Source organism: Rhea americana, unplaced genomic scaffold (genome assembly GCF_003343005.1).
Source record: "Rhea americana isolate MKP2758 unplaced genomic scaffold, rheAme1 scaffold_18, whole genome shotgun sequence".
Lineage (NCBI taxonomy): Eukaryota > Metazoa > Chordata > Aves > Rheiformes > Rheidae > Rhea > Rhea americana.
This window is the reverse complement of record NW_028185927.1, coordinates 619,322-645,448: the sequence shown is the minus strand read 5'-3', so window position 1 is coordinate 645,448 and position 26,127 is coordinate 619,322. Positions and strand designations below refer to the sequence as shown.

The following is a 26,127-nucleotide window of genomic DNA, read 5'->3' as shown; positions in this document are numbered from 1 at the left end:
GTAAAACAGTTGTCTGAACTGCTGGGTGCATAATGCTTTCCTGAGTTTTACTCAAATTCAAAAAGTTATCTTACTGGTTCATGGTATTATTCAGTTTCTTACATTTTGAATGCCTTAGKTTTTAGTAAAAAAATCACTCTGCTTATTCAGAAGAGCTCCAGGAATCCTGTTACTTACACTAACGAATGCCCAATGCATCATTGCTACAAAACAAACTGGAAGCCAATGCAAGGAGCATGGCTAAATGAWAAACATTGTGCTGTAAGTTTTGTAAACTAGCTTACAAAGAATGTGGCTTTAAAAGCACAAACCTTAGAAGAGACTCTCTCTAACTAATAGTGCATTATTTTATTAAAAATGAAAAATCAAAGGCCAAAACTACTTGCATGCCAAAAAAATAAAAGGAATAATGAGTATAYGACAAACCCATATTCAATGCATTATGTGAATATTTAACAATTTTACTTAACAATTTAAGTGAAAAAGGTACTTGTTTTACTTATTAACATTTCTTATATACATTTGTTTATTTGACTTCCTCCACCTCTTCCAAATGAGAAATCCTCTTTTTGTTGTACAATGACTAAAGTCTACCTACTTCACAGCTGAATACGGAATCAGACTGCAAGAGAAAAAGATGAATGTGTAATTGCTATCTCTACAATGAATTGACTTAGAGAACAAAAAAGGAAGATACTGTGATGTTACTTTTAGAAGCTGAGTTTATGAAAACCTTCGATGGCATGCATTATTACACCATTAGAGTGGCAAGATTAATGTGCCTTTAAATAATACATGTAAAATTTCTTTYACACTGCCTGCATAAAACAGATTGCATCAAACTCCAGAGATCCAGTTTAAGCTTTGCTAGAGTCTCTCACAACAATAGGTTTATGACTTTAAAAAGTAAAGATTCCACTAGGAAAACTGCGTAAGAATAAAAATGTCAGTTCCTGAAGAAAGTAGGATAGAAGCAATCCTTTTCAACATCCTAGTTTGTCTAATAAATAGGCCACATACATTCCTGGTGTAACAATTCTGAATTCAAAGAATRAATACCTCAGTGTTTTATAACAATAAAATTGTTAAGAATATTCCTTTTGCAAAGCTTACGAAAATAAGAGTCTGATGTTTAGTATTCTTTCTTGAAGAAAAAAAGGTTATTTGCTGCACACCAAAAATATATTAACACAAGACTGGCAGACTAAAACTGAGGTCTTATGAACCTGAGTATTCATGATGGAATAAATATTGTTAAAAAAAAATCTTCAGATATTTTAGTCTTCTCTGCTTCACAATGCGTTGGGCAAAGCAGACTGTAGTTTAATTCCACTGTATCATATCAAAACTATTTTGTACAATGGYGACCTGAAAACTCAGCCTGTACTTATTTCTCGTATTTTTCATATATCGTAACTGAGAGAATTTAGAGAAAGCAAGAGTCTTCATTTTTAGTTTCAGCATCTAAGGCACATTATGCAGAATTTTTTTGTACAAGCTTTATCTAGATATGAAAAATAGAAACATAAACAAGGGAAAGTAGACATAAGGGTAAAAATATGGATTTAGAAATTTAGGGTGCAGTATTATTTCTAAGGGTACTTTTAACCAATTTTTAAAATTCTGATAGATTTCCAATTAATGTGATCTCTCCGATGACTAATTGCAACATACTGGCATTTGGAACAAAATCCAAATTAGTATTTTTCATAGTAATTGTAAAAAATTCTACATGCAGGTCTACTACGTACAGTGCATAAACATACAGTTAAGTCTTTGTGGAATCAGAACTTTCATGACTAATGCTCTACGAACTATACGAACACAAATATTATATGGAAGCATTATATACTTCCTTCTCTTAAAAAAAGTTAAGCAAATGTGGAAGCCAGTGAAAATAGAAAGAGTTCATAAAAGATCAGGTCAATAATTACCCATAGTTTGTATCAGTTAAACAGAATAATCTGGCAGCCTTCTAGTGTATCTTTTACCATCATCGTCAACAGAGGTCAAACGGATAAATCTATGTCACTCCCGGTGACAGACAAAAGGACTCAAATGAAATTTAAGGTGTAACTTTATAAGCTCTCTTTTGATGATATTTAGTAAATAAAGATATCATTTGCTTGTTAGTTTTGGTTCTCTTTTCTGTTGTTAGATCTTGGCTTTTTTATTGTTTCACTTGGGAAACTGTGAGGCTGAAGGCACACTGCAAGCCTTTCGACRTGCTCAAAATAAGAGCAATCAGTCTCATACTTCCATTAAGACATAGCCAGCTTTGAACCAATCCCTTGAACAGATAGACAACGGAAAACCTGAAGAAAGACTGTATAAAAAAGAATGTAGTAGCTAGCATAACACCTCTTCTTTCGGGGCTCATCAGTGTGGAAGTTTGCTTGAACGCTAAGCTTAGACTTGAACACTAAGCTTAGACAACTACTTTTAACAGTAAATTGAAAAGAGAAAGAAAACCCAAATTGGCCTGCTGTAGCTGTTAAAAAAAAAAAAAAAAGAAAAAAGAAAAAGAAAAGAAAACAGACCTCTGCATGCACAACAATGGAAAAGAATCTCCTATTAAAGACTGAGACTTCCACTTTTGCTTAATTTATCAGCGAAGTATCACAATCTTGTTCCATCCCATTATCTAGCAGCATTGTCTCAATAGCCCTATGGACTTAGAATTTYTGACTTCCCATTGAATTTTATTCATTTTAATCTCTCTTCAAAATATATTCCATAATTGTATGTGACAATTATGCCAGCATGACAGCAAAAGAAAGATTTTCAAATGCTGGATATCCACTATGAGAAGCATATGATAATATCAAATGGAAAATATAGAGCACAATTTTTGCACATTTTTAGATGGTTATAAATTTCAGATACAGCACTGATTATTCAGAGGAAAGCATGCCTGCAATGAATGCGACTGGGCTTAGAATTTGAGATGCATAGGACCGTCAGCACAGCWGTTAAAGGGTCATAATGCCTGAAATTCAGAATTAGACAACGAATATTAGCTTTAAAGAATGCATTTGACTGCTTGAAGGAGAATATTTTCCCTCTTTCTGGGCCCTTAATTATTCTCACTGACAAATAACGAGACCTTAAGTCTAKTTTTTTTTGTTTGTTCTAGTTGGTTGCCTTTTTCTTTTTCTTTCTTTTTTTTTTTTTTTTAAAAAAAATGAAACTACTTATGGCTTCAGCTGGAAAATATGGGTTAAAAAGTGCTCTGATACCATTTACATACCTGTCKTTTTCCCCCATGTCAAAGTGGTCACCTGATTAGGGATCAGGAAGGGATTTCCACTTATGTTAACTGCATACAAGCCTTGGGTTGTTTGGTTTACTCCGCAGAATTAGTCACAGATCATCTCCTACTATCATGTGTACATACCAACCTGACAAACACCCTTACTCCTGCATGGGAAGCTCAGCTTCTCAGTTCTCAGCCTGTGGCATAAAACAGTTTAAACTCCTGAGGTTTGATATATTTTAGTCTAAGTATACTCACCGGGTTCAAAATAGGAATATCTGGGTGAAATGTAATGGCCTGTGATATACAGGTCAGACTAAATGATCTAATGGTGCCTTCTGGCTGTAAAAGCTACTAAAGCCATGAAATCTGTTTTACCCACTACTTACACTCAGTCTTTCCACCAATGCCCCTGTGCCTGAATTCTAAAAACCCACACTGGGAAGGCAACCATCTTACTCATTATGGCCTTTAATCTCCCTTGCTGATAGTTTTAAATTTTTAAACAGCTCTACACGCCGTGCTCCCTTTTATGTGTTCTCATAGTTACAGAAATAATTTTGGAAGCAAAATAGCTAAACAGTAAGCATAATAAAAATGAAACAGGTTAAAGCTTATTAGCAGTAGGGAGCAGATGCAGCAAAATTCTGCCAGTTCCCCTACATTTCCTCCCCAGCAGGGACTTTCTTTCAAGCTGTGAATTAGTTCTATACTATAATGCAGGCTGCTGTTACTGCAATTGCACCTTCCTGTACCTCAGTACTGGAATAAGAATTCACTTTGATTTTTCATTTCTTCCTTTGTAATAATAATGTTTAAAGCAGTTCCTGCAGAGCTAAATGTAAATTCAAGCACTGTATGCTAGATACTCAAAAGGGTATGAAAATGAAAAAGAGATGAGAAAATAATTATATATTGAAAAGCTATTTTATTTGCTTTAAAAATATTAACATTCTCACAATAAACTAAAGGTTCCTGAGCCAAGAGATAACCAGTTAATGATTAAAGTTAAGATTCCTTGAAATACCTCTCAAACATACATCATTCAATATATCAGTTACAATGTGGAAAAAAGATAACTATTTAAGGAACAAAGTCATAAATTGATAGCAATATAAACTGAAAGCAAATGAAGTCTGCCACATGAAACATGATCACAGACTGTCACTCTGAGGGTTTTATTCATCATGTGTAGTGTCAAAAATAAGCACTTTGGAGAGAGAGTTGAACTGAATTACGGATGGAAAGATTCCACCCGATGAAAATCATTTGAGAAGGTGTATCCAGATGCGACAGAAAAAGAGAAAATTTAATGGTCAAAATCTACTTTGTGGGCATTAAGGATGGCTTATTTTATGATTCAGAATTTAAATTTCAGATGCTAGTTGCAGAGATTTTTCTTTGAAAGTCTACCTTGCTTCTGAACTTTGAAACAGAGCTGTGGAACTGATTTTCAAAAAAAACCCTTAGCTTTCACCTGACATATTTTAAGTAGACTYACTCCTCCACTTGTACAGCACTCTTAGCTACTGTTGTTAAAGCTGTAATTAAATTTTGCAGTGTGTAGTGAAGAAAATTGTGATGCTGCTGGAGGCAGAAGAAAAGGCATTTGAAATTTCCGGCAGCACTATTAAACTCCTATTAATTACCAGACAGTCATTGGGACAGCCACCTTTACTAATAATATGACGTATAAACGTGCAATTCAGAGGTCCCTTCCAACCTTACTGATTCTATGAATTGAGAATGATCTTGAATTTGGCACTTTTTAGTATGTAAAGATTTTTATTGGAAAATATGAACATTTACCAATCTTCATCTTATGTGTATGAGTATTTTGGGRGCAAAGGTTTGTTTTCACTACTATAATCAGCTACTTTCATTTTTTAATACGCTATGACCGCAAAGCAAGGTCAGTTATACAGAATACAGTATAGCAAAACTGTTAGGACCACACATTATCTTTATTTATTTTAAGTCGTTCATATTGGTCAGTAGATTTTGCAAAACAGGTTTTCCCTCACTTCAGCGCCATAGTAGTCAACCTCTGATGATGTACTTAAAGCAGTTTCTTACAATCCACTCACAATAAGAAATTCATATTAATTAATTTCAGGCACCTAAAAATTATAAGTCAAGTTYGAATTACACACCTAACTGCTTTCAAAAGCCTTCGGATTGAGACATATGGAAAGCATACCAGTTCTACTGAAGATGAAGATACTTGTTTCAAATTACTGCTGAAGCATAAATCGGGATCTTAACTTTTATGTGCCTGAAGGCAGGTGATGTATATGAGGTTAGTGTGGAAAGTTTTCAATAAACAGCCTTTATGGCGACACATGTTAATATATATGCTTCTTAAAATTGAAATACTAAGAAAAAATAAAATTTTTACTTGTGTGTGTATATACATTATATATATACATATACATAAACAAAGTGGGAGGGAGAGAGAATACCTATATATCTATACAGCTCCCCCATGTAATTCTGCAGAACATGTACAAAAATACACTACTGACTAGATATTTATAATTGTTTCTACAGAGACATATATGTGACAAATTAAGATAAAACTTTACCAAAATAACTGACTCTTAATTAAGAAATGATTAGTAATTAGTATTTTCATCAATAAAGTTGTATTTTCCTCTTTCAGAGTCACTTAYTCCTTTATTGAGTTATATGCATAAGTAATGACTTTGTCAACTACAGGAGATGGCCAAGATGTTTCCACAAGAAAGTTTTTAAATGGGACACACAAAGCCCTGCATAATAYTTCCACTGAGCAATGTCCAAAATAAAATCAAAGTTAGTTTGCTTCCATCTTTGTTCACTGTATTACCACGAAAGATTGACAAGAGCTACAAGTTTGCATTGCATCAGATGGAAGCATTTCTATTTTTCCTCCATGAAGCAGAAAAAACACAGAGAGGAAGCTGAAAGTGATTATTCACTGCTGAGCTTGCACACATGTTACTGGGTCAATATTGCTATGCCAAAATCTAACAGGCTTCAAAATAATGCTAGTTCACATTTTTGTCATGCTAAGTACAGTGGTGTAGAGGAAACAATGAAGAATTTTTGGTTTTCTTTTGACATTTATATGCAAGGAAACTGAAGATCTAGAATTAAATTTTGAAGCTCGCATGTTATTTTTCACAGAGAAAAGGAAGAGGAGGGAATGAAATTATTACTATGATCAGCACACAGAACCAGATATGAGGATAACCAAATATTGGACTTTAGTGGGATCCCTTGGATTGTACTGTCCACTACTACAGAAGTATGCCTATTCAAAGAACATATTTTCCAGGCTGAATTTATTTTTTTTTTTCAAGTTTTCAGTGGTAGAAGAGCATAACTCTGTATCTGAATAGAGATCAGATAGTTGCAGAGTTTCAAATGGAAAGGAAGATTTTTGAGGTGAAATTATGACTGGAGTTTCCTGAGGGAAAAGGCCACGTGTACATTTTCTTAGGTAAYTGCGGAGTTTCTTTTCAGGGTAATTTGCTGAATCAATAGCTGAATTTTGCTTCCTGCAACACAAATGCTTTTTTGGTTCCAGCATGTCCATGAAGACTAAGAGGCTATTCCACACAGATATCATAAAATCATAGAATCAGTAAATTTGGAAGGGACCTCTGGAGACCATCTAGTCCAACCCCCCTGCTCARCAGGGTCACCTACAGCATGGTAGACAGGGTTGCATCCAGGCGGGCCTTGAAGATCKCCASAGAAGGAGACTCCACARCCTCTCTGGGCAACCTGGTCCAGGGCTCCGTCACTCTCACAGGGAAGAAATTCCCCCTCACGGTCAGGCAGAACTTCCTGTGCTTCAATTTCTGCCCATTGCCTCTTGTCCTGTCACACGGGACAACTGAAAAGAGTTTGTCCCCRTCCCCTTGACACCCTCCCTTCAGGYAYTTGTMSACATTGATCAGATCCCCCCTCAGCCTTCTCTTCCCCAGGCTGAAGAGGCCCAGCTCTCGCAGCCGTTCCTCRTAGGGCAGGTGCTCCAGCCCTCGGATCCTTTCAGATCATGATCATCAGGATTAACTTGTCCAGGGGACAAGAGAATGCAGATGACTTTCATGAAGTTTATTTCTTCAGCATGGAGGTTTAAAGTGGCCTATCTGTAATTAGACTAGGGTTTTATAGGAAATTTTCCTGAGTGACAGTGGGACCGTGGRCATTTTTCAACCACAATGGCATTCCACCCTCTTTACAGAGGCACTGAGAAGAAGTACCAGACGTGGGGATGAAATCCTGCTAATGGSTTTCACAGTCACGACACAAAAGACTTTTGACCAGAGGTTCTGACTCAAGCGAAACAGCCGATGCATATATATATGCCCTCCTGCTTAGCACAAAAGCGACAAGCTCAAAACAGAATTAATATCTTCAGTAAAGGAGAYGAAGAATCACTCAAAAAACCTCTCACAAAGAGACTGCTGCAGGGGAAAATCAGTCTACCTGGATGAAGCAGTCCATTTACCACCCTCAGTAACTTGACGTGCATATCTTCACATTGCCTAACTGAAATACAAAGTTCAAATACATGTGTATATTACCTGTAAGTGGCAAATAAACTAGTATAAATCAGTACAGGTTCATGGGAATCAGTTAAGCTGATTTATATCAACTGAGGAYTTGACTGCATCTGTACCTATCTGTCTTTCTTCATGAACACAAATAAGAAACATTATCCTTTCTTACTTTACACTGCTTTGTATTTTATGTTTATATGCTGCAACAGGTTGTTAAATTAATCTATGCTGTTTAGAACATTTATGCAAAACATATGACTTTTTTATGTGTCTATATATTTAATTTCTAATAATGGCTTTACTTAAGATCATGTAGACTGCTTTAGTGTTCTTTCTCTTACCTGTGTTCCTTTTTTAAATTTATCACTTTTTTAAATTTACCACTAAATTTACTAATAGAATATAAGAATATTTCTTTAGAAAAAAGAAAAAGTGAAAGTCGCAGTCTTTGTAAAAAAGTCTTTTTACATCTAACTGTTGCCTAGTGTCAAAAAGTGGAATATTTTCAGGGACCTCCAGAGCTCCGCTATCTGCATTTGACCTGTGTTAAATATTCTCATTACAATCGCTTCAAATGAATACAAAAGCTTTGTTTAATCCTAGCACAGGGGAAATGAAATACACTAGGCACAACATGAAAGACCCTCTATCACCGAGCTGTGTGAATGCACCGCGTGATCTCAACGCGGGCCGTAAAAGAGGCCTGTTTTAACATCTCAAACTGTGGAACCTTCAAAATAGCATCTAGTAAAAAAATAAATGTCATAAACCTGTTGTGCTAAAAAAAGGAAACAGAAACATGTATTTTACTTCCATTGAATTTTTGATCGGCTTACGTACTCGCTTATGGCAATGTTTTTCAAAACGGTTCAGTTTTTTTTTTGGTAATATGAACAATTATATTAATTAGCCCCGGGAGATTTTTCTGCAATGTAAATGTAGCAGGGTTTTAATCTGTCATTTACACCTTTATAATATTAATTTACTTCTACTCCTCACATTTCAATTACTCTGTTTGAGAAACTAGTAAAAGGAGGAGACCACTTCAACCAGTATTGCCTATATTACTGTTTATAGGGCGCAGTTTTTACAATATGGTTTGGAAATATACTGATTGTATTCAACATAAATATTAACTAGTATGTATAATAAAATATACAAAGTCAYGTATCTGAATATTACAGACTTATAAAATCTGTTCAGGATGCCGAAAGAGTATCTATTCTTTCACATAAATCTGTTTTTTATATTCCTTTTAAGTTAAAAGTAATTTGCTCAATAGGTAAAGAGCATCTTAAACTGTCTGGTCCTTTGCAGCAAGCACAGGCTTTGGTGTCCACTTTTTGAGTAGTATCTACTCTTGCTCTACTTAGGATAAAGAGACAATGTATGTATGAATTTTAKTTAAATTGATGATTGTCTATACAGTTCAAATACAATGGCAAYGTCTGAACAACGCAGAGCGCTACTGTGTTACAGATAAATGACACCACTCTAAATGACTGCCATGAAGACGGAAAAATTACTTCAAAAAACACTGCTGCTAGTTCTGGACCTCGGCATTGTTCTGATTTTCATTCTGTGGACAAAGTGGGAAGATCAGATTTACAGAAATATTTAGTCATCAGTTTAAGAGGCAGGAAGCTGAAATGGGCTTTACGGGAGTGTCGGGACAGCCGAGCTGCAGGAGCTCCCTACAAGCCAGTGGTTCTTACACCTTTACTCCTAGGTGTTTTTCAAGAACCCTACTTCACGCTCATTTACATCTTTCGATGTCTAAACAGGTTGTAAATCTGGCCAAAGAAGCTTAAATTTAGATATTTAAAGCTGGCATCAAATTGCCCAGGAGTTGAAGTAATTTCACCAAGAAACTCAGTCATGATATATCATGTCAAATGAACATTGCAAATCTTCTCCCCAGCACTTCTCCACGATGTGCGAGTAAGACACACATTGTCAACAACCTGGCTGGCGTTCCTGAGGGAATGAAAGTCAACTGTAGCACGTTTTGCAGGATTTGAAACAATCCTGGGATCACAGCCACTCATAGCGCACACTCACCATWCAAAAGAAAGCTCCTGCCTGAAGAAGGAGGGCTAGAGAACTTTCAAAGTTTGTATTACATTTGTTTGAGTAGGAATTTGTTGGAAGGAGCRGACCAGACAACTAATGATTCCTTTTTGTACACATGGGAGCTGTGTTATAAAAGCCAAAAGACATAATTTTTCACGTTACAGAAAAYATTTTCTGAGTTAAGATTTTTCATCACTGAACGTATAAAATATAGTGGGAGTAGCCTAATAAAATAACCCAGAGTGGAATTAACACACTAATCTATAATATCATCAGCTGAAGAAAAAAATAGAATGTTATAAAATGAATTACTTGAAGCAGAAGATATAAGCCAACAGTACTAGAGTTATTAATAAACCTTGCAGTTCCATTAAATATTACATTTCTATGCAACTCTCTCTTCTATTCTTAACAAAACAGATTTTTTCACTCTTTCATCCAGCTTTTCAAAATCTCACTTCACTAATATTCAGAGTTCACATACTGGGAATCCTAAATTTAATATTAAATTTTAAAATTAACTTTAATATTGTAAAGGTGAAAATCTGTTGTCATAAAAAGCATTGTGCACTAAATGTACTAAAGCATTTCCATGTACATTTTTCTTTTTATGACAAGGAAATTTAGATAACATTTCACACAGTTCTGGAAAAGCTGCTGCATAGTTCTGTATATGCCATCAAATCAAAGTAAGAAATTAAATTCACTTTTACCATTCAGTTATGTTTATCAAGAACTGTATTCCAAAAGTAGCACATGGCCTCCCAGTTTATCTGTGAGTAAGTTAATGTACTCTTAGCTCACAGATGAAACTCAACTACTAGTACTTTGCTGTGGAATATACACTTGATCAAAAACAAAACCAGTCTCTATTACACAAATGATCAAAACTGATATATTGTACAGCCTATACTCAGTTTTGCTGGGGATTAGCAAGATGTAAGAAGTAAAATACACAGTAGTTAAACTGAAATCCTTGAATTCTGAGACAATRTAGAATATTACTTCTATGTATCTAGGGTAACAACAGTGACCAAAATCAGATATTCAGAGGTGGAAAAAAAAACGTAGCCATGGTCTTGCTCATCTCAGTTAGTTTAGTAGAGTCTGCTATGCAGAGAGAAGTATAATATACCACTTAAAATACTACTACAAAGATGATTCTGTGTGGAAAGCCCATGGGGAGGGGAAAAAGAAGGTGGGGGTGAATTCAGCTCTGAACTAAATACAATGAGAACTCTTATCTAAGCAGCACAACTCCACCCCTATTGAATGAAGTGCGTACACAGAGTAAATTAATAAAATTTTGCAGCCAGAGTCACTGTTATATCATTATACAATAATTATTTGGATTATTTCCATCTATCAATAATGCCATCTGTCCCATCCAATACAAATGGACTACAACCCATATGGCTTATTTTTTCTATTGATTACTTTGTTGAATGAGTTAGCAAAACCACTCATAAAATCATCATATTAGATGACACTGTCATTAAAAGATGTGAAGAAAAACACAAGATGAGACTTAATTGGAAAACTGTCAGTTCATTTTCCAGAAAGTTTTAGCAATGTTGTAAGATTTTTTTCTTTTTTAAAAAAGCTCTGAATGCTAACTACTGGATTAGGCAGAAACTGTTTTACCACACAATTGCTGCTATTGCTAATTATGTACATTAAAGAAGCTCCCAATATGTAGCTCCCCAAAAGTGTCAAAATATCCCAGAATGTGCCTGCAAGAGCTTGCAGCTTATCTCAAGAAGCATTTGTGGAAGAAGTGTAACTTTCAAATGGGGCAGGGTGAAGCTGCTGGTGGATGGCACTTGTATTTGTTAATTCCAATTATTTTTTCTAGTTCTTTGCTTTGATTATTTGTTTGCACAGTTGTTTCTGTTTTTGCAGCTYGTTTTCTTTTGATTTTAACCACTACTTTCCTTAACTACATTTTAGTTTCTACAACAACCACTACTGAATAGCAATCTGGCCTTTCTCATCCATCCACAGAACTTAAATGCTTACCTAGACTCCTTTACTCTAGACTTCATTTCTATAATACCCTTTTATTTAGTTTTAACAACGGAGATCTTTCTTGTATATATTCAAGAYGTTGTTCCAAAGAGGTTTTTGTCAGCCCAGTGATTTAACACTTTTCTGGAGCAAATCCTCACGGTGGCTATTTTCTCATCCTTCCCTGCCGCTATTTCGTCTGTCACCACGCTGGACTCCGGTTATAGCCTCCCACCCCTCCACTAGATTTCGGTTTCCTCCATTGCCCCGAATGGCTTTTGATTGACACTGGGACCCAAATGGACATAGGAACGAGGACAGAGGGATGGGGGCTGGATTCCAGCTCAGGTTATAATCGTTGATGCCTCTGGTAACGGGAGTTCGAGGAGGCTGCGTTCAGGGTTACAGTGCAGTGAGAGGCGGCTGTAGGAAGTAGAGGAGCTGAGATACTGAGCTGGCACCTGGAGTGAGGGAACTGGGATGACAGCAGGGGAAAGGAATTGCACAAAAAGCCAGGAAGGTTGAATGCACCTGGAATAGGGGTCTGAGGGAGCCTAAATAAAATAGGTTAGAAGTTACTGGGGTGCCCAAYCTGGTTATTATCCCTATTCTCTCTCTCTCACAGTCTCCTTCCATCCTGGCTACTCACCAGAAGTACTCTTGAGGGTATCAGTGAAATTATTTGGTTATTCTGAAACACACTCAATTCATCTTTCTCATCATAGTTCAAGGAGTTCCTAAAAAATGACTGTCACTGTCAATAATATGACAAAAAGTCTTCAAAAGTGCAGATAAAATTGCCTGACTGCCTTATCTCAGACAAAAGTTTGGATCAGTATCACGCCTACGTTCTGCTCTAACAACCTCATCTTAGAAATAAGTCTGTTGTGTTATGTAAACACATCCAGAGAACAATTCTCATACTTCTTTCTAAACAGTGTTCCTTTAGGTCCAGTTTATTTGTGTTCTAAACAGTTTGTACAATCCCTTTTGTGCTTTCCTCACTACTGACATAAAATGCAAAGAATGACTAAACTGAAGTTCTAAAGAAATATTACTTACGTAGAAGATATTTACCACACGTTGCTGTATGACAGAATACTAAAAATTTTTGGTGCTCGAAAGCTTTGACAGTTCTGATATATACTATTTAGTCACAGTGTTAAATACAAATTCCTCAGTCATACTATGCCATCATTTCACTATTAAATACAGAACATTCAAGAATAGTAGAGTATAAAATCCCTCTTATAAACCTAAGTAAATATATGGTTTATAATGTTTAATTTACAAGAAATGAGTTCTGAGCTGCATTGTTTTGTTTGCACAGATTCTTTTTTCCATGGATGACAGCAGCAGAATATTTTCAATTTAGGCACTGCTTGTTCTTATTAAGTAATCTGCAGGTTTCTACTGATTCATGCCTTTGGCCACTGCTTGAAATAAAGCTCAAGAATAAAAAAATTCTTTTGGTTTGGCTGACTCATTTACTTGCATTAAAAAGACTTATTTCATCTTACAGTACCTAACAGAACAATAGTAGTATTGGGACATGAAAAATGAACAAAACCTAGCATAAATAAAAGGATGCACAATTTAGACTCTTCAATATAGATGTCTTTGGAGTAAAGCTACTGTGTTCTGTATTTCACACAGAAAGATAGTATCTTACAGCACTCCACAGTTTGCATCAAAGAAAACATTAAAAAGGGCAAAAACTACATTTGCTGGCTTCACTGATTCTGTGGAGTAAGTGAGGCAGAAGTACAACTGTACTATAACTTTATGAAACTCTTCAGAATTAAATCTTTACTATTTTCTTTGTTCTAAGAGTAGAATCAGCCAAAAAGAACATTTCTCCTAATACCATACAAACCAGCRCTTCTTCTCTTAAACAAAAGCTCACTGATGAACATTCACCTCCACTAACAAGTCAATTATATTTTCCGAGCAGGACAATTCTTCTCTCTCGTTCCYTGTAACAGAAACGTGCTACTTCCTTTTCTCTGCTTTACTGTGTACATAAACCACTACTAATCAAAAAAGTATGCAAAGTTTGAGGAAAAATTCAGTTCTTCTATTCAAAGCTCTTACAAATGAAATGATTGGGAAATTAGTACCTCTGGCTGCTACTACTACTAGCTGTATCTACTTCCCATTGGTATTCTATATTTTTCCAAAGCATTTTTAGATTATGTTGTGGCACACATTACTTCACCTAATAGCTTTTCAGTAGTTCTGACACTGTTACTTAACAAAGATTAATAAGCCTAATCTTATAAGCATAAGATTTGATAAGCATCCTCTCAAATTGCTAGATGTTGCTCCAGCACGTTTTTTCTTAAACATTCCTGAAACCTTTTAGATAGTTAACTCTGTGCGCCAGCAGCAATCTGTTATTTAACCTGTAGTTTGAGCAACTCTGAATTAGCTTAATGTTGCTATGACTGTGCAACATCTCTAATTGCTGCTTCTGAAGCATCATGAAATAGTACATATTCTAAGAAGTATCACCTAAAGATAATATATCTATAAAATATCACAGAATACTTGAGGTTGCAAGGTACCTGTGGAGATCATCTGGTCCAAACCCCCTGCTCAAGCAGGGTCACCTGGAGGATGTTGCCCCGAGACAGCCATATGCAGTTGGGTTTTGAAGATCTCCAAGAATGGAGATTCCACAACCTGTCTGGGCAACCTGCTCAGTCACCTTCACAGAGGGCAATGTTCCTGAATATATGCACTGGTCTTGCACTCACCGTTTCCATTTAAAGGGCCTACAAAATCTACTGGCATACAAACTCCTTAATACTAGCAGACTCAACTTCATCTTAAGAACTATGGTGGTATCTGCACAGCAGGTCTTAGAATCTGACATAAATCTTGCTAGCACATACAAACGCTGAGGACTTCTTCAGGATGACACAAACTTTGGTATATCTTTCCCACAAGAAAAAGAGAAAATCTAAGTGATTACTGACATTTGAAAATGTTGATACTAGCTTCTGTTACAGCTGTGTCTTTCTGAGTTCACTCTAATTGCTTCCAAATCAGACCATAAAACCTATGATCATTCTTCCAAAGGAGACCAAATGGTAAGGTTATTTCAGAGTAGTAAAAGTTAGCTACTTTGGTAAATTTTAAATATACAAGGATCTTAATAACTGACCTCTTCTGAATACATTATAAAAATCAACTTTGCACCAAAGCATTCGTCAAGAATACTAGAACGAATAGAAACAACTGACAGCATGTCCTAGAGTAGAAATTGCAAGGTGTACAACAAACGCATTTATATTAAAAGCAAAAGAGAACAAAACAAAAACTGAAATCTTAGTAGCCCTAAATGAGTTGCTACACAGAGAACTAGAATGTTTTAGATGCAAAACACTTGGTTGTGATGGAGTAGTATGAGAGTCCTCTACCAATAAATCAAGGCTGAATGTGTAAATTTCTATGTATAGCCTACATCTTTACTCAGATAGACAACTGCCTAGTGCAGAGACTGAAAGTGAAGGCAAATAGAAGGAAATAAAGTTTTGGGAGCACAGATCCTTCTTCTATGGCAATATTAACATGCTATGCTTCCAAGTTATATATTTCCCAGAAAAACCATAATAATTAAGTTATATATAGCAATTATATGGTAACTACTTTTGTATACTCATTCAGAAAGTAGTTATGTTTTATTTAAAAGATTTGTAGCTATTATCTTTTACATGCTTGCAAGGTGTCCTGTGGCTATTTAAGAAAAATGGCACAAAATAGTAGAAATTATTACGATTATCTTATAAATCACTGTGGAAATTATTAGGCTGTTAAAGATAATCTAGGGTCAACCAAATAACCAGGCATGCCACAATTTGGTCTTAGAAGTTCAGTATATTGGTCTTAGAAGTTCAGATGAATAATAAGCAACTGTGAACTACTAAACTCCATTGTCCTGACAATACTTCTTGGAATAAAGAGTGGGAAAAAGAACTTCAACACAGCAACCTTCAAAAAGTTAAGGCAAAATTAAGGTAAAATGTCTAGTCCCTCTTAGGTAAAAATATGGGAAGAGGTATTGTTTATATTTTTGCAGGAGGAACAGGCTACTCTTAAAGAACTCTTCAACAGAATGCTTTGGGGAATTAAGATAAAGTTAGTGATGAATATAACTTTCTATTAAGCAATTTTCTTTCTAAATTGTGCACAACCACTTATGAGTCAGAACATAACAGCTCAATCAAACCTCATTATACCAGCTTTACTTGAACCCCTCTGAAATGCACTGAGAAAATTCTGGTATTACTGCAAGAATTAAGAAAAGAAAGGAAGGAAAAAAAAAAGACGAACTAGAAAGAAGAAAATGGATATTACAGCTACCTTTTTACATTCTCTTAATTTCCTCTGCCATACAGCATGAGCAACAGGAATGTACTTGCTGTCAGTTACGTAACAGCTGGCAGCGAGGACGTGCTGGAGTGCAGCGTGCTGGCTCATGGCTTGAAGAACTCTCTCCACGTGACGGAGGGAAACTACGGCCTCCGTCCGTACGCCTCCACGCACAAGCCGCATAGTACAAGGTACTAGAGCAATCTGTCCAGCGCAGTAAAGAACATCTCCAATCTAGAAGGAAGAAAAGAATAGATAAATTTCTGGGATTACAGAAGGAAAAGGAAGTATTTTTCACTTTTTTAGATTTTTTTTCAACACTACCGCTCTTTACCATCATATGTCACATTGCTAAAAATGGAGCAAACATGCCAATCTAAAGGTCATTTTTGACACGGATTTAGTTACATTACAGAAATACAGCATTATAATAACCTTTAATCTAAGAATTAATCCATGGATAATCAAATGTGGATAACAATCTTCAGCTTAAATTGATGAGGTACCTCTAGAAACATGTAATTTAACCTTTTGCAATGTCACTATATTTTTCTGGACTCTCTGGAAGGACTTTTACCGAGTTCTAAGTAAACTTATTTAYAGTCTAATAGCTCCAGTATAAAGAGGAAAACAGAGCAACCTGTTGCTTCTACTTCTTATGAGTGACAGTATTTTTCTTACTACTTTAAGACAGACATTTGGAAGTTACAACACTCTCTATGGTGTCAGCTCAGAATAATTATGTCTGATGTTACTGCCTGTAACATCATGTAGTGTTACTACAACACGCAGACACCCCAACATGGTTAAGCATAATCTTGCCTTCTTTAAGTGATCTTCCATTTTTTTCTCTGTTCCAGGAGTGATCTTAGAATCATAGAATCAGTAAGGTTGGAAGCGACCTCTGGAGACCATCTAGTCCAACCTCCCCGCTCAGCAGGGTCACCTACAGCATGGTAGACAGGGTTGCATCCAGGTGGGCCTTGAAGATCTCCAGAGAAGGAGACTCCACAACCTCTCTGGGCAACCTGGTCCAGGGCTCCGTCACTCTCACAGGGAAGAAATTCCCCCTCAYGGTCAGGCAGAACTTCCTGTGCTTCAGTTTCTGCCCGTTGCCTCTTGTCCTGTCACACGGGACAACTGAAAAGAGTTTGTCCCCGTCCCCTTGACACCCTCCCTTCAGGTACTTGTCCACATTGATCAGATCCCCCCTCAGYCTTCTCTTCCCCAGGCTGAAGAGGCCCAGCTCTCGCAGCCGTTCCTCGTAGGGCAGGTGCTCCAGCCCTCKGATCATCTTCGTAGCCCTACACTGGACTCTCTCCAGTAGCTCTGTGTCTCTCTTGTAGTGGGGAGCCCAGAACTGGACACAGTACTCAAGATGAGGCCTCCCCAGGGCTGAGCAGAGGGGCAGGATCACCTCCCTCGACCTGCTGGCAACACTCTTCCTAATGCACCCCAGGAGACCATTGCCCTTCTTGGCCACCAGGGCACATTGCTGGCTCATGGTCAACTTGTCGTCCACCAGCACTGCCAGGYCCTTCTCTGCAGAGCTGCTCTCCAGAAGGTCAGCCCCCAGCTGTGCTGGTGCCTAGGGTTATTTTTCCCTAGGTGCAGAACCCTGCACTTGCCCTTGTTGAACCTCATGAGGTTCCTCTCCTCCCAGCTCTCCAGCCTGTCCAGGTCTCTCTGAATGGCAGCACAGCCCTCAGGTGTATCAGCTACTCCTCCCAGCTTGGTATCATCAGCAAACTTGCTGAGGAGGCACTCTGTCCCCTCATCCAGGTCACTGATGAAGTTGAACAGGATGGGAGCCAGTACTGAGCCCAGGGGGACGCCACTAGCCACAGGCCTCCAACTGGACTCCACGCCACTGATGACGATCTTGCATAGTATCTTTGATCTTGCATAGTATCTTTGGTTCAGTGCTATCTTTTTCAATTGTTATTTCTTAGGTTTACCCATGTCATAGGTTTTTAAGTATTAAGTATTACAGATATATATCCGTAATGTCTTCAGTATAAAAACAATACTGCAGCATAAATCAAAGACTGCGTATTAGTAAAAATCACCACAATTCATCAGAAGGTAAAAGGCAACTGCAGACTGAAAATAAGCTGCAGAAGAGTGCTACTTAACATAGAGATGAAGTCATCCTAGGAAAACTGAATAAAATCGGGGGCCAGATATACCATCAATATGCCAAACTGAGCTGCACAGTAGTTACTTTGGGCGGATTTTCRTAAGTCTTCCTGGCAACACTCTGAAGACCTACTTTTTTAACAGCAGCCACCAAAGGAAATGTTCATTCTTACTGATCAGACCCCTCAAAGATTTATTATGAAATCTTAACGTAAACATCAAAACTCTTCATCCTCTTATTCTGTACTTCTCTAGAAAGTCTGTACTTTTGCTGATCAGTGAAACAGTGAATGCTATTCAATATCAAAAGAAAGCTAAATAAAGAAGCAGGAAATAAGGTGGGTGTAAGCAGCTTTGAGGTCAGCCCAGGAAGCATTTTGCTGTGAGTAAAGAGAGGGAAAATGGACTGAGCAAGAATCCTTTAGACAGAACTTTGCGGAACTTTCTGCATAAACTGTAAAAATTCCTCAGAATTAAGAATAATTAAAAAAGAAATCTGTGTCCTAGAAGACATGGCAATCAAACCATGTGACAGACCCATATGCAACTCCAAATCTGTCCTAGTAACTGTCTGTGTCTCACAAAAGACTCACACATGTAACTATTGGAAGAGTATCTTATACAATTTGGCATACAAGTTCTATGATTAGCAGCTGAAGAGGGGGAGGAGGCAGAGAGGAAACATAATATATCAACTGACACCCGTCAACTACTTAAATTGTTTAAAATAACTAAAATACTGTTTTGATAATGCTATATATAATCCTGAAATTGGAAAAAAAAAATGCAAGTAGTATTTTGGTTTATAGGAACAAATGGTCTTTTTTTTTTTTTTTTTTTTTTTTTTTTTTTTTTTTTTTTGGTAGTGCTATTTTAAAATATGTGCCATTGAACAAGGGAGTCCAGCCAGCTATCAAGTGGCATACTGACAAGATGAGAAGCAAATTCAGAAAGATACGATTCAGAGGGGCACAGGTTTGTTTTTAAAATAAGGTATTCATTTTCACCCCTGCTAAGTGAAATCCATGTATTAGCCAAAGCCTCCAATACAGGTAGTTTATACTACAGAAAAATCATACTACCAATATTTCTTCCTTTTTTGCTGTTAGGCCCCTGGTTTTTCATGCATCAACCATGTTAATTATTAGGTAGACAGAAGAGCTATTCAACCAGTTCACTTCCCCTATTCTTGAACAGATTGTTTGAGACATAATATGAATACTAATTAACGACAAAATATCTGTCAGTGTTTTGAAATATGGACTAAGATAGCACTTTCTTAAAGTATCCTGGATAGTTCTGATACAATTAGCCTCACTGGTCATAAGCAAGGTCAAAACAAATCTCTGAAAGATTTGAGCAAAACTGGCACCACTTTTGGCTCAAATTCAGTAGGAATTTTGCAGAGTTTTTTTTTTTTAATAAATTAAAAAAATCTGCTGTTCCTAACATACTTGTTTGTATCTTAAGACATAATTAATAGAAAAACAGTATTCCCAACATGCCACCACGTTATGAAAAGGTGGATGCACGGGGGAAAGAGGGAAAAAGGATCAAAACAAGGCCACAGGTTTTTAGTGGCTGTATTCCGGGGGGACACAGTTTAGGGTAAGGGAAGGGAGGAGGCAYGCTCCTCTTTCCGAGTGACTCGGCCACGAAACCCAAGTATAAATAAACAACCAGCAGGGGCAAGGCAGCAAACCAGGAAAAAACACTGTTTGAGCAGATTTCAAGAGGCTGTCTCTGCAATGTCTGAAGCACTATACAGAAAATTGTTAGCAGAGTAAAAAACATTTAAAGCAGGGAAGACTTTCTAATACCTTGYTCACAACGCCGAAGTCTTACGACAGAGATGCCGCAAGGTATGGTGTCAGTCCCTGCGCTGCGGAAGTGTGGAAGCAAAACCCTGCTAGAACTCCGCAACAGTTTATCTGTTTGGAGCATCTACAAGGATAACAGAAGATTTTTCAGGCTACGGATTCACGGTGTATCAAGTCTAGAGGAGTGGCATATCCAGTAAATTCAGCACAGAAACAAAACTAAATTATAATGCGTATGTATTTACGCACTGGATGTCTCAGCTTACACTGATGATTTTATTTTCACTGTAGCTCCCCCCCCACATTTCTTGTATTAAAACTGCAATATATATTTGACAACCCCCCCCCCCAAAAAAAAAAAAAAAAAAACACTTGTGCCGCTGAGATGCTTTTACAGTTTATTTCTAATATAGCTGCACTGAAGTCAGCAGTGTATAAACGGGATCTTATGTGATTCCATTCTCCCCTTTTTATTTTCATTTGTATCAGTTCAAGTTAAATGAAAGGTGAATCTTAATAAGTTATCATGATACTTTTTTTTTTTTTTAAATCAGGTAGCACTACTGTAAATAATCAAGGGAAGGCAATGGATAATCAGGAACTCAAAATATGCAATTTATCCTCCAACAGATAGGAATGCAAAGCTGTTATTTGAGAATTACTGCTTTTCCTCTTGTAGCTGTGCTGCAGAAAGCAAGTATAATAYAGAGCTAGATCACAGCTAACACAGAGATTCACTTTTTTTTTTTTTTTTAAGCTTACTCTCTGGCGTTCATTTTTTAGGAAAGTGAAAGGTAAAGCACCTATGATACTCTGGAAAGGAAAAGTCAGTATAACTCTTGGTGTCCCTTCAAATAGTTCTACCCCAGGAATTTTAACAGTACTGTAAGTCACCCAAAAGACACAATATATCTGAAATTTCAAGTTGGTTCTTCCCACAATTACAGTTCAGGAAAGGCAACTTTATTTGACCTAAGGACTAAGTTAAGCTGTAAATTAACAGCAGAAAGCTCTAATTATTGCTACTCAGGGGAATAGAAGCCCTATTTTTTAAAAATATATATATTAATTACTTGGAAGTGCAAATGAACAGCAAACAACAACACTGTTGACTGAATTCACCCTGATCAGAAATTTAAAGATTTTTAAAAAACATAAACATGAACGCTTTTGCCCCTTCCCTATCCACCAACATGATTCCGYAAACCCTTTTGAGAAGCACAGGGAAAAATATTATCTGAAAAAACTATAGCTACTAAAATGTTTAGACATATGTGGAAAATCACCACCCAGGGAGAAGCCAAACTTCATCACATAAATTAAGGATTAGTTTTTTCTTCATATATACTATTGCACAACTGACCATATATAGTATGGGAAAATGTCCCTTCTAATTTAAATACCAATATAATAGTGATTATCTGGTTACACAAGAGTTGCATTTCTATAGAGAGAAAACCTACCACTGGCAGTTTTAATAAATCAAAGATTTGTTCAAATGAATCCTTTCTCTAGAATCTACAGCCATTAATTCCACACTTTGGTACTTCCGGCTAAAGATTCACCTCTACCTGAAACTTTAATGATATTCAGAACTTAAACGAAATAATCCTAAATGGAGTTCTTGAATGTTTTGTAACAAAATAAAAAGAAATTACAGTAATTCTATAAACAATACTTGCTTTACAGATCCTCTGACTCTGTCTCATATATGCATACATAAATTTTTGTAACAAAGGTTACAGTATTTGATGCTGGCATTTGGCAAATCTGAAGCTATAACTGAGTCTTCAGTCTTATCAACATTTTAAATACATATACAATAGTTGTGTATCTTAGGACATTTGTACAATAYAGCCCCACATAACTTGCTGTTCAAGAAGAAGGAAAAAAACAAATGCAACCTAATCTTAAGCACATAATTGTTCCCTTTGCATCTCTTCCTCTTACAGTAACCACAGACATTAATTGCAGCAACACTGGATTGAAATAATGATTTATTTTAGACTATAGGGCTATTTTAATTTTCTAATGTCTCTTCTTTTCATTAGTACTCAGCCTGTTGCACAGTTTTATTATCTGTGGATACTATGGGTCAGTGAACTACTTCAAACAACTTCATAATTGCCAAATGAGAAAAATAAGTCTGTTAATAGTAAGTTTAAATAGGGATTCATGTCTCTAGAGGGGGAAAGGAAAAAAAGAAAGCAAGAAAGAAAGAAAGAAAGAAAGAAAGGAAGGAATGAAAAAAGGAAGAGAGAAAGGAAGAAATAAAGGGAGGCAGTCAGGCAGGCAGGAAGAGGGGTCTATAAATCCAGAGAGGTCGAAAACCAGTAATACAGTACTACTTTTCTTTAAAAAGCTCCTCCAGCTGAGGGCTATCTAGACTTAATGTCAATACTTGAAGTTTGATTAAAGGCCAATGGTTACTCTTGAATATGTGTATTTCTCACAAACTGTGCCATGACTGCTTTGGAATAGAACAATTAAAACTTTTATTAAACTTTTGCTACTGGTGTTATTAAAACTAGTGACAAACTGGCATAAAACCAGAAATTCCAGAAAATTTCTAATGGAGACATTTCAACCAGGTACCTGCCTGTCTGTATGTCAATATTTGTAACATTTGCCCCCTATGAACAAACGCGTGTTTCTTGGAATGAGCGGAGTCAATATGCAATCACCTAAATCTTCGTTCCGGATGCAGCGTGGTGTCCGGGCGAGTGCTGCCCTTTACCGGGTCAGGGCACACAAAAGATCCGGTGACCCTCTGCCCTAACCGTCAGATAACCCACCATTACGGCCGGCCAACGTAAATAAGCATAACTGACAGCGCGCTAATAGGCAGCCTCTGGTCAGCCACGCGCACCTCTGACCTTAATGAAGACCCAAATCAATTAATACTTCAGGCAATAAAGGCCGCTGGCTGATTAAGTTAGATAGAAATCATCTTTTCTAAAAGGATTAAAGCTGCAAGGTGGTGAACTTTTAATTTAATATATGATAATCCTTTCTTCCTAGGGCCCTCTTATTTAGCTAATGATGGTGAAATTGCTTTCYACAATGTGAAATCTTTTATTCAGCCTGAATAAAGTTTTTAAAAGGTATCATTTAGACAATAGTAATTGAAAGGCTTTCAGATCATACTATGAACCTGAATTATATCTGACTGACATGGTTTTAACACATTACAATCTTCAATATGATATGCATATTTTTCCTGAACTATAATACATTTCTTGTTGAAAAATTCCATAAATGTGTTGATCATAGATAGTTTAATCTGGTATCTGGTTTCCTATTTGGGAAATTTATACAGTATCARGAGATGAAAGATGAAGAATACACTCCTAAATGAAAAATTGAAAAAATTAGYTGTTATGATTATCTTCAAATAAAAAATTTTGATATACGTGTAAGAATCCAGTTATAACAAAAACATGCTTGCACTAGAATGTCTCTTTAAATAAAACAATCTTTTTCTCAGTTAGGTAGGGTGCAGAAGTATAATTAATCAATAATATCTGCTATTACTATTTTATTGAAATATCTGTAACATTTCCATAGTATTTAGAGGCTTACAAATCAGTTTTCAAACACACTGACTGCAGTCTTCTAATCCTTATTTTAGGGTGGAATTTCATATGTTTCAAAATCTATTTGGTTACCTACCTAAGCTACAAGAGTACAAATCACTCATTTGCCTGCATTCTCCTTCACTGTTACAGTTTGTTCCATCAAACTGCAATTTAAGTTTTTTTTTAAATTAAATTCTGAATTTGTGGGTTGCTATGTCACTATGAAAATAGGACATTTTTGTATCAAGAACTGAAACAAAATACTGCWATTTCATGGATGCAAAACCATGCTGTACATTTTTTTAATGCAGTTTAGTAAAATGAAGATACATCATACCACAAATTTGTATTTGACACTGAACACATTGCTGTAAGTCTATAAACAAACCTAAAAAAATTAGTGCATTTGTTAATTGGAATTTATAGCAGAGGGAAGTGTCAGTCATGCAGTATGCATACACTGAGCAGCACAAAAAATGGCAGTYCTTAAAAGTTCTTAAAAGAACTTCTTAAAGTTCTTAACCTGAGAATATGTTTGAAGCAGCCACAGTACAAATATCAAATCCACTTCAAGAAAACCACAGCCAAGCACATTCTACTYTCACAATATGTTACCCAGCTGTAAACACCTCTGCAATCCTCTAAAAACCTAATAGTTGAAATTGAGCCTTTAAACCGTGCTGGATTTACAGCTGGCAATCTCACACAATATATACCTGAAGGTCTGTAGTCCCTTGGAGTTTAACGGAATGTTACAAGTACAGAGAACAGAGGGACGATCGAGCCAAAAAGCTTAAGAGAAAGTAAGATCAAAGTTTAAACTTCAGATCTGGTCTTTTTTTTTTTTTTTTTTTTTTTTTCTAGTCTATCACAGAACGTTATATTATTTGCAGTGATGTGTTCATTACACTTAAATCTTGATTAATGTCAAATCAATTTTATGCTGTTCTGCAACTGATGGAAATAAAACCCACATTTCTGATTTACATAAGATAAAGTTTCAAAAACTGAAATTTTCACATAAAAATACCTCAAAAGCTGTCTTTCATATTCCAAGGGAGTATAAATCACAAAACAAAAATAGACCTAATTTTTAAAGCCTACAACATCTAAGGAACAGACGGAGGTCTCAAAAAAGTGGGTAAAAAAGGCTTGCATATGGGTATTTGTACGGGTATGACAGCAGGTCTGAAGTCTACTCCAGAAACTCCCTTTTGCTCCAATTAGAGTCTCCAGCACAGAGGGAAGAAATGGAAGTGAAATACGCCTTGAAGGTCTTCTCCAAAGATCTGTTCCTCAATATTTGTACTTGGGTCAAAGTTCTGCACYGGCACACAGGGCACAAATTGTTCCTTTACGCAAAATTACAGTAGACTGTTCAAAGACTTAACTGCCATAGAGGATAAACCTTTCCTCACATCCTAAAKGATCATCTTTCCAAAGCAGAAAAAGAACAGTCTCCCTACTTGAAAATGAGAAAGCTCACAGGATGATTATTTTTAGATACATCTCTTTCTTGGGATAGCAGATTTTAGTCTTCATGACTATTACTCTGTCACCTTTCACAAAGCCTCCCATTTCCTCTCAAGCTTTTTCAAAAAGCCACAAGCTGTCACACAACTGCATTAGCAAAATCTGCCAACTATGAAAATGTGGAACACTAAGCTTGACTATGTCTTCTCCAAAASATGGAGTAAACCCTCCAAAAAAGTTACTGTTTACTGATTTTTAATTCATATAACTTTGAATGAAGATCAGAAAAGCAAAAGAAAAAAAGGAAACTAAAGGCACATTCAGGACCCTGGAAAATAAGATGGAAGGGATTAGTGTCTGAAGTGTAAAGTGATACAAATGTGGAATACTGAGTATACAGACACCAACATTTTAGAAAATGTATATTATGTCCATCACAGCTGACTGCATTTTATTTTTCATAATTACAATATGTGTGAGTAAGAGAGTACAATCATTATAATTCACGGGGATTTTAAATATCTGCTACAACATCTCTGGAAATTACTTTTAACTCCCCTAAATATAAATGCTGTTAACTAGCTGACTGCAAAGAGCGAGTAATGAAAATGCCAATGTACCGAAGTGAAGTGCCGTAGGGATTGGTATTAGGCCTGATTTTGTTTAACATCTTCATTAAGTCAATGAAAGAAGGGATTAACAGCATGGTAATGAAATCCACAGAGGATACTAAATTAGAATGTGCAACAATAGGAACAATAAAAATGGGCACAGACACGTTGGAAATGCAGGAAGGAAATATTTGATGAGACTTACAAAAAATGAAAATATCAGAATATATGGGAAACATT

At 36.4% G+C, this 26,127-nt stretch overlaps 1 protein-coding gene across 4 annotated transcripts in view; it reads right to left on the bottom strand.

The window, feature by feature from the left end:
- The window catches only part of DPH6 (diphthamine biosynthesis 6), a 205,738-nt gene that overhangs the window by 42,948 nt on the left and 136,663 nt on the right, over window positions 1–26,127 (bottom strand). For all 4 annotated transcript variants that reach the window (XM_085301636.1, XM_085301634.1, XM_085301635.1 and 1 more), the window contains exon 13: window positions 16,258–16,500. In XM_085301636.1, the coding sequence (XP_085157762.1) occupies window positions 16,258–16,500 (243 nt within the window). The remainder of the gene's footprint in view (window positions 1–16,257; window positions 16,501–26,127) is intronic.